Source organism: Pristiophorus japonicus, chromosome 12 (assembly GCF_044704955.1).
Source record: "Pristiophorus japonicus isolate sPriJap1 chromosome 12, sPriJap1.hap1, whole genome shotgun sequence".
Classification (NCBI taxonomy): Eukaryota; Metazoa; Chordata; class Chondrichthyes; family Pristiophoridae; genus Pristiophorus; species Pristiophorus japonicus.
Window position 1 is genome coordinate 32,646,321 of NC_091988.1, and position 15,029 is coordinate 32,661,349.

A 15,029-nucleotide genomic window follows, 5' to 3' on the forward strand; every position below is an offset into this window, starting at 1 on the left:
CCTAGCCCTGGCCGAATGGCCTCACTGGAACTGCGTGAATAAGGCTCCTCCCACGGCCAGCTCCTGCTTCCTCCCGACCCGACTCGACTCCCGCTTCCCGCCCCCCACCTCCGGACTGGACCCGACACCGACCCGACTCCCTCTCCCCCCCACCCCTGGGCCCGACCTGACTCCGACCCGACTCCCGCTCCCCCCGACCTGACCCCGACACCGACCCGACTCCCACTCCCCCCCACCCGCCCCGCTCCCCCCCCCCCCCCGCCTCCGGACCGGACCAGACACGACTCCCGCTCCCCCCTTCCCCCCCCCCCCCCCAATTTGGACCCGACCTGACCTCCCTCCCTCCCCCCGACCTGACCTCACTCTTCCTTCCTCCCTCCCCCCGACCCGAACTGAACCGACCTCCCTCCCACCATCCCCCCGACCCGACCCGCGATCCTGACCCAACGCCATCTACCTGTAAATCTGGTGCTGGGGACGGGCCCTGCCCGAAGTCTCGGGCTCGGCCCGTTCAGCCTCCCTCCCCATCTCCGTTCAGCCTCCCTCCCCCATCTCCTTTCCCCCCCTCCCATCTCCTTTCCCCCCGCCCCCCCACCTCCTTTCCCCCCCCCACCTCCTTTCCCCCCCCCCACCTCCTTTCCCCCCCCCCACCTCCTTTCCCCCCCCCCACCTCCTTCGCTCCCCCCCTCCCCCCGCTGTCAGAAACACAGGCACTGACAGACAGAGAATGAGCGACACAAACAGACAGACAGAGAGATAGAGACACTGACAGAGACACACTGGGGGCGGGGGGGGGGGGGCATCCCAGCATGCTGTTGGAGGGCTCCCGGTGCTGCAGTCGGTAAGTAGAAAATATTTTATTTATTGATTTTTAAACAAAATTATTTCTTATTAATTTTTTTTGATTGATTTATTGGTTGATTTATTGATGTTTTTTATCATTTATTATTGATGATGGCTCTTTATTTGTAAAACTGAAGTGTTTAATGTTTGTAAACTTCCCTTTAAACACCCCCCCCCATTCCCTACGCCTGATTTGTAAACTATGCCTGATTTTCTAAAGTGTAGACAAGGTTTTTTCGAGCGTACAAAAATCTTCACTTACTCCATTCTAAGTTAGTTTGGAGTAAGCTTTCACTGACGAAATTTTGAAAACAGGCGTAAGTGGCCGGACACGCCCCCTTTTGAAAAAAAAATTCTGTTCGAAAGTGAAACTGTTCTAACTGACTAGAACTGGAGCAAACTAAATGGCGAGAATTCTGATTTCTAAGATACTCCGTTCTACACCAGTTGCTCCTAAAAATCAGGAGCAAATCATGGCGAAACTTGGGGCCAAGGATGCTACAATAATTATCATCACTTCTGGCTGGGGTCAGCCAGGCCTCCTACTCCTGATTGCAATCCAGAACTCCCAGAGGTTTGCTGGTGTCCATGGAACAATACCTCAGCATAAGTCACTATCGCAAGAGGAGGAAATAAAAAAGGAAATAAAAATGGAGAAAATTGGCACGTATCACAAAATGTTTAAAAAGTTGTTTGCTACCCTTTGCTTTATAAAGTGCGCAATTCAGATGAGTGAGTACATCTGACAAAATACATTTGAGTCTTTATTTGCCAGTGAACACTTGGACAGCTGTGTTCCACATATTGAAATTTGCCACGGACGGTTCTTTTCTCTGTTGCCATCTGCAAAAATCTAAATTCATTAATATGATTCCAAGTAGATTATATTAATTGTGACTTTGTCAGAGGAGTTATTTGAAAAATTAAACACTATCTACACCTCTATTACAGTAGGACATGAAGGAACTGTTGCTGAACCTAACCTGGCCTTCTGTGTGTTAGTCAGCAGCTCAGATCCCAGGTCAACAACTATGCTCCCTGTATTTTCTCCAGTGGAAGAGTTATGTTGACTAAGTGCAGGAACAGCCTGAGCAGGAAACTGCTGCAATTCAGAATACACACTTTGTTGCCCATTCCCTGATGCAGGTGATTTTTCCAATGTTGATCCACAAGTGTTTACAGAAACTGGAGCCTGCTGGTTAGGTTTTTTCTGGTAAGAATCAAAGTGCATAGCCCATCTGCTGTGATCGTCACCCTAGTAAAACAGAAGACATGCAATGATTAATACTCAAAAAGACATGGGGGGCAATTTTAGCCCACCCCACCCAGTTGGAACGAGGTGTGGCTTAATTAAAATAGCTGTGCAAAGACTCACCACCCATTCCTACTCGATTCTCACCTGCTGCCATCTGAACTGAGCCATGCTTTTATGTATCTGAGATGCCTGCCTGACTCAAGTGACAGCCTCATTAATAGCTGCAAATCGGGGTCCCATGGTGTCATTAGGACACCGATCAAGAAAGGAATTCAGAATTACTTAAATCAACATTTCAGAAATGCCAACGGCCCAATTCAGTCAGACAGGTAAGTCCCTAATTTTTTAACAACATCTGACAATATAGAACATAAGAAATAAGAGCAGGAGTAGGCCATACGTCCCCTCGAGCCTGCTCTGCCATTCAATATCATGGCTGAACTTCTAAATCAACTCCACTTTCCCACCCTACCCTCCATCACTTGATTCCCTTAATGCCCAACAATCTATCGAGCACTATCTTGAATATCGACGGAGCATCCACAGCCCTCTGGGGTAGAAAATTCCAAAGATTCACCAGCTTCCAAGTGAAGAAATTTCTCATCTCAGTCCTAAATGGCCGACCCCTTTGTCTGAGACTGTGACCTCTAATTCCAAACGTTCCAACCAGGGGAAACACGCTCTCAGCATCTACCGTCAAGCCCTCCAAGAATTTGATATATTTCAATGAGATCACCTCTCTTTCTTCTAAACTCCAGAGAACAGAGGCCTATCCTATTCAATCTCTCCTCGTAGGACAGTCCCATCATCCCAGGAATCAATCTAGTGTACCTTCATTGCACCCCCTCCAACGAAAGTATATCCTTCCTTAGGTAAGGAGAACAAAACTGTACACAGTACTCCAGGTGTGGTCTCATTGAAGTCCTATATAATTGCAGCAAGATTTCCTTACTCTTATACTGCAACCTCAATAAAGGCTAACATACCATTTGCCTTTCTAATTGCTTGCTGTACCTGCATGTTAACCTCCTGTGATTCGTGTACAAGGACCCCCAAATCCCTCTGCATATTAATATTTACTTGTCTCTCATCTTTTTAAAAAATATTCTGCTTTTCCTTTTTTCCGACCAAAGTGGATAATTTACAACTTCCCCATATTATACTCCATCTTCCATCTTCCTGCCCAATCGATTTGTCGTCTCTTTGCATCCTCCTCTCAGCTTACTTTACCTCTTACCTTTGTATAGTCAGCAAACTTGGATACATTATATAGGCTGAACCTCCCTTATCCGGCACCCTCGGGACCTGGCCTGTGCCGAATAAGGGATAAAGGGAGGTCAGCCTGAGAGGGGGGGGGGGGGGAGGCGGCCCAAGGTCGGGGTGGCAGTGGGGTGGGGGGGGGGGGGGGGGGGAAGGAGATCGGTGTCCCAGGCGGGCCCGAAGTGTCGGCGTGCCGTGAAGTGTCAGCACGGCCCCAGCGGATGTCAGCGGGCTGTGTATCAGCGGGCCGAGGATTGGCGGGCCCCCGGCGGGTCCCTAGCAGGCCGAGTGTCGGCACGGCCCCAGCGAATGTCGGCGGGCTGTGTATCAGCGGGCCGAGGGTTGGCGGGCCCCCGGCGGGTCCCTGGCAGGCCGAGTTTCGGCACGGCCCCAGCGAATGTCGGCGGGGTGTGTATCAGCGGGCCAAGGATTGGCGGGCCCCCGGCAGGTCCCTGGCAGGCAGAGTGTCGGCACGGCCCCAGCGAATGTCGGCGGGGTGTGTATCAGCGGGCCAAGGATTGGCGGGCCCCCGGCAGGTCCCTGGCAGGCCGAGTGTCGGCACGGCCCCAGCGAATGTCGGCGGGCTGTGTATCAGCGGGCCGAGTGTCGGCGAGCCCCAAAGTCAGGGTGGAGGTCGGCCACGTTCTGCACATGCACCCCCGGCCACCAGAATCATGCCAGACGAGGGGTGGTGCCGGATAAAGGAATCCCGGATAAGGGAGGTGCAACCTGTATTCGGTTCCCTCATCTAAGTATTAGATATTGATTGTTAATAGCTGCGGCCCAAGCACTGCTCCATGTGGTACTCCACTACTTACACCCTGCCATCCCAAAAATGACCCGTTTATTCCTACTCTCTGTTTTCTGTCCATTAACCAAACCTCAATCTATACTAATGTAATCCCATGAACCCTAATCTAGTGCAACTACCTCATGTGTGCCACCTTATCCAATGCCTTATGAAAATCCAAATATACCACATCCACTGGTTCTCCCTGATTTACTCTGCTAGTTATACCCTCTAAAAACTAAGATTTGGCAAACACAATTTCCCTTTCATAAAACCGTGTTGACTCTGCCTAATCATAGTGATTTTCATGTGCCATGTTAACACATCGTTAATAATAGATTCTAACATTTTCCCTACTACTGATGTCAGGCTAACTGGCCTTTAGTTCCCTGTTTTCTCTCTTCCTCCTTTCTTGAACATTTGAGACCTTCTAATCCATGGGGACAGTTCTAGAATCTAGGTAATTCTGGAAGATCAAAACCAATGCATCCACTATCTCTGCAGCCACCTCTTTTAAAACACAAGGATGTAGGCCATCAGGTCCAGGAGATTTGTTGGCTTTTAGTCCCATTAATTTCTTCAGTACTTTTCTTTACTAATATTAATTACTTTAAGTTCCTCACTGTCATTAGACCCTTGGTTCCCCAATTTCCAGTATGTCCTTTGTGTCTTCATATATCTTATTAATAGTTAAAGGATAGACAAGTTGGGTCCAGGTGTATTACTGTGCTTTATTAAGATATACCTCTGAATATTTTAACTTTTCTTGTAGCTTCCTAATTTTTTCTTCCTCTCTTTGTTTATCCAGTTCTTGGAGCCACTTTTTTTGTTGTTCACGTTTTACTGCACTGAAAGGATGCTCTAGTGGTGCAAATTCCTGTGTGTTACCAAAAGGAAGCACTTCAAAATAATACTCTTTCTCACAGACTAAATTGACTCAAAAGCATGCAGAAATTCTATTATTTATGATCTAATTGTTTTAAGCTATGTTAAACTATGTTTACGTTGGTAGTGGGGTAACTGATAGGCTCCCATTCTGTAATGTCTGCACTGATGCATATTTTAGGCCATTGAAGTTCAATTCTGTTGGCACAGCATAAATATACTAGACTCAGAAAACTAGCATCCCATTTTGCCTGGAGATATGATGGATCAAAGGATGCACTTTGGTCAGTACAGATACCTAAAAAGGGAGTCATATGTCTGATATATCAATAAAAAACACATAACTGTACCCTGGGACAGAGGAGTGAATTTGAATTTTCATACCAGTTCAGACTGGTGTGTTTACACTGCAATGCATAATATACAATGAAACTGTATTTACCATGGTATAAACATAGTAAAATACATTGACCCAGAATTACAGTCAGTGCAAAGCAAAGGCGTTTGCCACTGATCATGAAGTAAACTTCACACAAAGATTTTGTGATTTTTGTGTCAAGAATTTTGGGTTTTCCTGACGCATAATTCAAATCAACGGAAGTTAATGGGGATTTCTAGCGAAGAGCTGCTGTGACGTCAACAGGCTAAGCTGTCTGAGCAGCCATTCAATCACAGAATTCTCAGACAGCGAACCAGGAAAAAGGTAAGCTCCTAAAATTCTAACTTTTTAAAAAAATGTTCGAGAGCACAAAAGATTGGGGCTCTCACTTGGAGAAAAGGCAAATCTGAAATAAGATAAAACAAACTTTAAAAAACATTTTTTAAAGTGTTTAAAGTTGCTGATAATTTGTAATTTTTATTAAAATGGATAAATTTGACAGCACAAAATTAAAATTAGTTTTTCAGGACCATAACCTTTGTTTAGCTGTCAATATACAGTTACACCTCATCATCATAGGCAGTCCCTCGGGTTCAAGGATGACTTGCTTCCACACTATAAATGAGTACTCAGGTGACTGATGAACTCATTTTACGTGGTGGAAGATGCCTGTGCATGAATTCTTTTAATGTGGAGTGACCATTGCACACCAGCCACCACACGGGCTTGACGGGGCAAGGTCTTGGTCCAGTGGCAAGGGGATCCAAGACGACTGGAAACCAGGCTCCGCCGCATGTGCCAATACATACACACAAACTTAACCATACTCCTGCTGTCCTCCTTCCTTCCTTCTTCCCACAGGACCTCAATCTACATGGAATTCATAGTATGCAATGTGAGCCTCACGACCTCACAGCCTCGTTATTAGCCCGTGCTGCGCCTTCCCTTGATCTTGTCCATGCTGCTCCACCTCTGGGCTCCGACCTCTCTGCTCCTCCGTGCCTCGTTAGTCCTCTCCTCTCTGCTTCCGATCTCCAGACCACGACCGTCCGGATCTCCAGACCACGCCGCTTCCGACCTCCGTGTTGTTGATTCTACTGCTGTGGTGGCTAGCTTTTTTTGATTTGCCCACAGCTCCGGCCTCGCGCTCCAAACTGCTCCTCCAACTGTCCCACGAAGTCGGGCTTTTTTTTGATTTGCCCACAGCTCCTGCCTCATGCTCCAAACTGCTCCTCTGATTGGGCTAGGTGTAACAAAGGGGTCTAACTTTTAATGGGGTATTTAACAGTGCAATTACTGCAAAAGAGTCAATATTTTCTTCAGTTTCCATGATGAGCGGGGCGGGGGGGGGCAGTCCGCAATGCAGCCTTTGTGGAGGTGCAGTAAATGACAGACCGCAACTTCTGGATTTCCACATCCTGAAGTTGCGGTTCGTTTCAAAGGTGAAATGACGTGAACACTGCCGGTATGCGGTCATCAGGACGGCAAATTCCAGATCATTATAATACTTGATAGCAATTTGGCATAATGACATCAACATAGCTTTGATAAATTCAAGTAATGCATTGTCCTTTTACTGGACTAGGGAACAAGCCTTCGGCTTAGTGGTAGAATTCCCGCCTCAGACTTGGAAGGTGCAGGGTTCGAGTTGCACTCCAGACAGTCCTGGCAAGTGGAGACCAGCTCGGACATTCAGCAGGATACTCGCACCACCTTCCGCCCCGTTCCCCCGACAGCGTATGGATTGTGGAAGCCCATGATAACCTCTTATCATATCAGATTAACCTGGTATAAAGATGGTCATGCAAGGAGTGTTCACGCCCCTGCCTATCAGACTGTTAATCAGACCAAGAACCCTTCCACTATTGGACACTATCCTCCAAGGGAAGAGTGTGAGGATACGAAAACAATAACCTTGCACTTAATCAAAAGTTCAATACTTTTTTACTCTTCCATACCAATTACAGAAAGGTTTTCTCAAATATATTTTTCTGTTGACCCAGCTCAATAAAATGATCTATTGTCATTTGGCAGAACTAGTTACTTATAATTATTTTCTTCCTAAGTAATACTGTGCCCTTCACCATTGGAATTCTTCAGGAAGTGCTACTTTATTTTCTCATGTAACATCAGAGGGGTGGTGGGAGAAAAAAAAGTATCTCTTACCCCAACGACAAAGGCTGAACGGATGGCAGCAGGTAAATCTGGAAAACTAAAGCTAGAAGCTTTACCGACGTTACCATCTGAAGGAACAGTTGTATCTGTAGTCTTCGCCACAGTGGGGGCAGTGCTAATCACTCGACCATCAGTATATGGACCAGATGTAGCTGGTAAAGTTGCTTGCGACTAAGAAAAAAGGAGGCAACAATCTGCACATTGTCATCTCATAACGTACAGCAGCATAAAAGAAACATTCCTTCCAGATTTGAGAGAAATACATTTCCACCTAAAAGGTTTCCACAATGAAGAACCTTTGTTCAGATACTGATACATCAAAGTTTCAAAGTGTCAGGAGGCTATATTTTAGTCAGGGAAGGACACTTACAAAGTACTCCACTATTGCTTAGAGCAATCAATTATGTGTCATCTTCTGTGTTCGAGTTTAATGCTTTTGAAATTTTCTGAAGATTTACAACATTTTCAAAAAACATTTTAAACTTGCAAACAAATCTGAAATTTGGGCAAGTATATTGAAAAATAACCTCTTGGAAATCCAATTTGCTAAATTCAGACTTAAAGAAACAGGTAGGTTTTGACATTTAATGTAATTTACAAATTTTGCCATCCTTCATGACATGTCAAAACAACAATGCTTCTCCTGTGCTAGCCTTCAACACAACTAGGTCCCTGAAAATAGAGGCTCCTTGGGCCCAAGTTTCCACAAGAAAAAAAACAGGCGCCCAGCTCGCGCCTAAAAAAAATCCTCGGTATTCTCCACCTACTTACAGGTCCTCTGGCCCTCGGCGCAGCCAGCACGAGCTGTAGGGGGGGCGGAGCCAGGTCCCGGCGCTGAAAACAGTGCCGGGACCTCTGCACATGCACGCTACAGTCGGCACGCAAGTGCAGTAGCTCCAGGCGCCGAACTGTGTGGGAGGGGCCCGAAGCACGCAGCCCCTAGCCCTGGCTGAATGGCCTCACTGGGGCTGCGTGAATGAGGCTCCTCCCACGGCCAGCTCCTGCTCCCCCCCCGCCCCCCCAACACTCGCTCCCCCCCGCCGACCAGACCCGCTTCCCCCCCCTGCCGACCAGACCAGACACCCGCTCCCCCCCCTCCGCCGACCAGACCCGACCCGACGCCCGCTATCCCCCCCCCCAACTGACCCGACCCGACCCGCGCTCCTGTTCCCCGACCCGCTCTCTCTTTCTCTCTCTCTCCCGCTCAGCGGCACGAATGGCTGCAGAATTCTCCCTGGCTGAAGCACTTTCACACAGGTAGGAAGATGGTTTATTTAATCTTTTCTTGGCTTATAAATGTTTATTCAGGTTGGATTTATTTGTATAATATTTGTAGAAGTATAAATAAGGATTTATTGTCGAATTTAATGAGTTCCCCCCACCCCCCCCCCCCCCTCCCCACCTCGTTCTGGACGCCTAATTTGTAACCTGCGCCTGATTTTTTAATGTGTAGAACAGGTTTTTTCAGTTCTACAAAAATCTTCACTGGCTCCATTCTACTTTAGTTTGGAGTACATTTTCACTGTGGAAACTTTCAAATCAGGCGTCAGTGGCCGGACACGCCCCCTTTTGAAGAAAAAATTCTGTTCTAAACTAGAACTGTTCTACCTGACTAGAACTGCAGAAAAAAAAATGTGGAGAATTGCGATTTCTAAAATAGTCCGTTCTCCACCAGTTGCTCCTAAAAATCAGGCGCGAATCATGTAGAAACTTGGGCCCCTTGTGTGGTGAAATTCTACCAGAGCCAAACTAGACCAGGCCCTTTGCTTGCGGCAAATTGCAGACTTGGGCCTCCTCAGCTACAAATAAGCCCACACTATAAATTTCTGGTTCCCAGAGTGTCCATCAAACATACTTCTGGCAATCATTGATGCTGTCCCTTTTTATGGGTCTGTCAATCAAAATCATTGCCCCCAGGCTGGCCTGATTCTTTGATCTGTGCCAGATGAGTTGGAATAACCTGTTTAACTACTGTGAAGACATATCAGAACAAAAGATTCTGACAAAGTAGCCTTTTCAAGTTCAGTACTGAGGGACTGCTGCACTGTTGCAGGTGCCTTTTTTTTTTAAGATGAGACCCCTCTGCTCTCTCAAGTGGAGGTAAAAGATCCTTGGTACTATTTGAAGAAGAAAAGGGGAGATCTCCTCAATGCTTTGGCCATTATTTATCTGTCAACTAACATCACTTAAAGAAAAAGATTTTCTGGTCATTTATCTACCATCATCACTGCTCTCCTCCAAAAACGATCCCTTGACCCCTTCCTTGCAAGCTGCCGCCCCAACTCTAACCTCCTTTTCCTCTCCTTGAATGTGTAGTCGCCTCCCAAACCAGTGCCCATCTTTCCCACAACTCAATGTTTGAATCCCTTCAATCTGGTTTGTCTTTGACGGTGACCGAACAAACCACTGTATTATTTACTACTAAATTAACATGGCTCAAATCCATTTCCTGAACTTGCCAGTGTGACGAATAGGGAAAATATCCAAGAATGAAATTGGGCAAAGTAACATTTCCATATGTGTGTATTTGCAAAATAAAACATTTACAACAACATTAGCAAGCAATGCTATGGCAACTAGAGACAGACTGCAGATTTAATTAAAAAATAAACATTTGCCGACAGTGCTTCAGTAAAAGAGAGAAAAAAAGCGAGAAAAAAAAAACAGGCAGAGAAAAAAAAAACGGGGGGGGAAGGAGAACGTGCAGAGAGGAGGACAGGGAGATAACAGTTAAACAAATGTTTACCCTTACCTTTGCTTCATATGTCGCAAATATCTTCCCTGCGTTGGATTGTATGGGCGCCCCCGCACCAGGCCTTCCCCATGGATTCCACTCCAAAAATTCTGAAGTTGCATTACCTTTTTGTAACTGTTTCTTTAAAGCCACTTGTTCATCTGCAGAGTAACAACCAAAAATATTAATTATATCAGACAGCCATATTGGCAGTACTATTGATCTTGAAAATCAACTTTATGGCCAAGGTTTATTCTCTCTTTTTTTTTGAGATGGGAAGAGAAAGAAGAATTTTTTTTACTCTTCAAGACAGGACATAGTAGTGGAAAACTGAGAATATTTAAACTTTTTTTGTGTAAACACTGGTTGGATACTACTTAAACCTCTATACATTATCCCAACAACTTGCCTTAATTGCAACCTCCGAACAGTTAGCATGAATACAAGTGTAGCATTTCCATTTGCATTTTTAGCCACTTTTAGTAAAAGTCATCCACAAAAGTCACAATATGAAACTACTGCAGTTTGTTAATAAGGACTTGCATTTATAGACCACCTCATCACAATCCCAGAATACCCCACAATAAACAAAAACTTGCATTTATATAGCACTGTTAACATAGAAAAATATCTCAAGCATTTCACAGAAGCATAATGAAACAAAAATGGGCATCGAGCCGAAGGTGGTATTAGTAGGCCTGATTAAAAGCTTTGTGAAAGAGGTGGGTTTTTAACAAGAATCTTAAAGGAGGAAAGGGAGGTAATGTGGCAGAGAGGTTTAGGGAGGGACTTCCACAGCTGAGGGCCTAGACGGCTGAAGTCAACGCAGCCAATGGAGGGGTCAAGGGAGTGGGGGATGCACAAGAGCCCAGAGTCGGACGAACGCAAAGTTCCTGGATGGTTGTAGGGTTGTTGGCAGTTAGAGATAGGTAGGGGCAAGGCCATGAAGGGATTTGAACTAGGGTTATCTTCACTTCCCAGGACAATCCTAGACCATTGGAAGGTTTGAGCAGAGGAGTGAGGCCCAGTATTGCTTTATGTCCAGTCAGATCTGGGGATGGATATTTAAATTAGTCATGTACCAGGTACATTTAAGTTTGCATCCCTTGGACTTGAAAGAGTGAAGTTGGAAGCAGTACCTGGAAGAACTCGGATGGGAGGCTGTGGAGGTTTTATTTTGGGGAGGAGAGCAAAGATTGAGGCAAAAGATTCATCAAGTAAATCAATGGCTGTAAAGCTATCATGACAAAATGAAGGGCCAAAGGCAAGGCAGCTGGGAGTTTGAGTGTGCAATTTTAAGCAACTTGGGGATGGAAGAGGGGAAAGATGCAGAAGGAGGCTAGGTCAAGGGGATAGCAGTAAATATGTGTAGCAGAGTTTATTTGGAGGAAGATGTTTAGGGAGGTTAGGAGGTCAGTGAATTCAAGAGAGGGCAAGAGGAGCTGATATCAAGAGAAAAATCAACAATGATCAGGCGTCACTTGGTGCAGATGCTGAGGGAAGAAAGGAGAGAGGATATCCCAATGAGAAACTAGAGGTTGGGGCTTGTGGGAGGCTGTAGACTGAGAATTTTAAAAGGAGGCAAGAACAAGATGAGATACTCCAAGGAGTGAAGAGGTGTGTGGGAAGTAAAGAGGCCAAGACATGACTTGGCAATAAGAATCACTCTGCCACTGTGGCAGCTTGGTGGGAAGATGGTGGAAAGTGTAGCCATACAGGGAGGCTTCAGTAAGAGGATAGGCGACGTCACCTGTAAGCCAGGTTGCCAATAGGATTATCCGCAAAATGTCATGGATGGCAAGGACCTCATTCGCAAAAGTGAACAGTTATTTTCAGCATTTCTTACTGTAGCCTCTTGTCACCACTCAGTCTCCTAGAGCTAGTTGGACAGGATGGTCTCAGTCACAAATTGCTCTAACATCACTTGGTGAACATCTGTTGACCAGCTCTCCTGAAAGGTGAAATCAAGCTAACCAATTTTTCCCTCTCTAAAGCATGAAATACCGAATGACTTCTCATCCTCGGTAATCTCTCCCTCCATGTAAATTCCCCAACCCATGTTCACGGCCACCCCCTCGACCTTGCCATCTCTTATGGCCTCGCTACTCCCATCATGTCAATCGCAAAAAGGCCATCACTGACCACTTCTTTGTATCGCGCTCCACCCACATCCCCCTTCCATCATACCCGCCCCCCAACCCTACCACCTTCTGTGTCCGCCCCTGGAAATATACTCTCGGCTGACTCACTTACAACTGCACTTATGAACTCTCAACTATCCAGCCTTTGGCCCTCCATTCACCATGACATTTCTGCAGCTACCAAACTGCTCAACCACACCCTCACCACCACCCTTTGATGTCCAAGTCACTGTTAAACAATTACTCTCTCTCTCTCACCCTGGCCGTTCCCCCAGATCTTCGCTTCCCTTAAGTACAAGGGACGCAGACTTAAACGAATATGGCGGACAACTGGTTTAGCCATTCACCACCAGATCTGGCTGGACCACATAAAGCATTATCGGGTCCGGCTCTCATCTGCCAAAATTGCTCACTATTCCAGAATCATCTCGCATGTAAAGTTAAACCCTGGCTTCTATTCTCCACTGCTAACCACCTTTTAAAACCCCTCTCCCCATTCTCCACCCTCACATAGAAACATAGAAAATAGGTGCAGGAGTAGGCCATTCGGCCCTTCAGGTCTGCACCACCATTCAATAAGATCATGGCTGATCATTCACCTCAGTACCCCTTTTCTGCTTTCTCTCCATACCCCTTGATCCCTTTAGTCGTAAGGGCCATTTCTAACTCCCTCTTGAATATATTCAATGAAATGGCATTAACAACTCTCTGCGGTAGAGAATTCCACATGTCAACAACTCTGAATGAAGAAGTTTCTCCTCATCTCAGTCCTAAATGGCTTACCCCTTATCCTTAGACTGTGTCCCCTGGTTCTGGACTTTCTCAACATCGGAAATATTCTTCCTGCATCCAACCTGTCCAGTCCCATCAGAATTTTATATGTTTCTATGAGATCCCCTTTCGTCCTTCTAAACTCCAGTGAATACAGGCCCAGTCGATCCAGTCTCTCCTCATATGTCAGTCCTGCCATCCTGGGAATCAGTCTGGTGAACCTTCGCTGCACTCCCTCAATAGCAAGAACGTCCTTCCTCAGATTAGGAGACCAAAACTGCACACAATATTCCAGGTGAGGCCTCATCAAGGCCCTGTACAACTGCAGTAAGACCTCCCTGCCCCTACACTCAAATCCCCTAGCTATGCAGGCCAACATACTATTTGCCTTCTTCACCGCCTGCTGTACCTGCATGCCAACTTTCAATGACTGATGTACCATGACACCCAGGTCTCATTGCACCTCCCCTTTTCCTAATCTGCCGCCATAGAAACATAGAAACATAGAAAATAGGTGCAGGAGCAGGCCATTCAGCCCTTCTAGCCTGCACCGCCATTCAATGAGTTCATGGCTGAACATGAAACTTCAGTACCCCCTTCCTGCTTTCTCGCCATAACCCTTGATCCCCCGAGTAGTAAGGACTTCATCTAACTCCCTTTTGAATATATTTAGTGAATTGGCCTCAACTACTTGCTGTGGTAGAGAATTCCACAGGTTCACCACTCTCTGGGTGAAGAAGTTTCTCCTCATCTCGGTCCTAAATGGCTTACCCCTTATCCTCAGACTGTGACCCCTGGTTCTGGACTTCCCCAACATTGGGAACATTCTTTCTGCATCTAACCTGTCTAAACCCGTCAGAATTTTAAACGTTTCTATGAGGTCCCCTCTCATTCTTCTGAACTCCAGTGAATACAAGCCCAGTTGATCCAATCTTTCTTGATAGGTCAGTCCCGCCATCCCGGGAATCAGTCTGGTGAACCTTCGCTGCACTCCCTCAATAGCAAGAATGTCCTTCCTCAAGTTAGGAGACCAAAACTGTACACAATACTCCAGGTGTGGCCTCACCAAGGCCCTGTACAACTGTAGCAACACCTCCCTGCCCCTGTATTCAAATCCCCTCGCTATGAAGGCCAACATGCCATTTGCTTTCTTAACCGCCTGCTGTACCTGCATGCTAACCTTCAATGACTGATGTACCATGACACCCAGGTCTCGTTGCACCTTTCCTTTTCCTAATCTGTCACCATTCAGATAATAGTCTGTCTCTCTGTTTTTACCACCAAAGTGGATAACCTCACATTTATCCACATTATACTTCATCTGCCATGCATTTGCCCACTCACCTAACCTATCCAAGTCACTCTGCAGCCTAATAGCATCCTCCTCGCAGCTCACACTGCCACCCAACTTAGTATCATCCGCAAATTTGGAGATACTGCATTTAATCCCCTCGTCTAAATCATTAATGTACAATGTAAACAGCTGGGGCCCCAGCACAGAACCTTGCGGCACTCCACTAGTCACTGCCTGCCATTCTGAAAAGTACCCGTTTACTCCTACTCTTTGCTTCCTGTCTGACAACCAGTTCTCAATCCACGTCAGCACACTACCCCCAATCCCATGTGCTTTAACTTTGCACATTAATCTCTTGTGTGGGACCTTGTCGAAAGCCTTCTGAAAGTCCAAATATACCACATCAACTGGTTCTCCTTTGTCCACTTTACTGGAAACATCCTCAAAAAATTCCAGAAGATTTGTCAAGCATGATTTCCCTTTCACAAATCCATGCTGACTT

At 46.2% G+C, this 15,029-nt stretch overlaps 1 protein-coding gene across 5 annotated transcripts in view; it reads right to left on the bottom strand.

Moving 5' to 3' along the window:
* The window catches only part of ccdc66 (coiled-coil domain containing 66), a 107,825-nt gene that overhangs the window by 50,378 nt on the left and 42,418 nt on the right, over positions 1-15,029 (bottom strand). For 4 of the 5 annotated variants that reach the window (XM_070895292.1, XM_070895288.1, XM_070895287.1 and 1 more), the window contains 4 exons: positions 10,340-10,482; positions 7,579-7,758; positions 4,894-5,025; positions 1,827-2,098 (listed from right to left, as the gene is read on the bottom strand). In XM_070895292.1, the coding sequence (XP_070751393.1) occupies positions 1,827-2,098; positions 4,894-5,025; positions 7,579-7,758; positions 10,340-10,482 (727 nt within the window). The remainder of the gene's footprint in view (positions 1-1,826; positions 2,099-4,893; positions 5,026-7,578; positions 7,759-10,339; positions 10,483-15,029) is intronic. The other variant, XM_070895290.1, reaches the window with a different exon arrangement.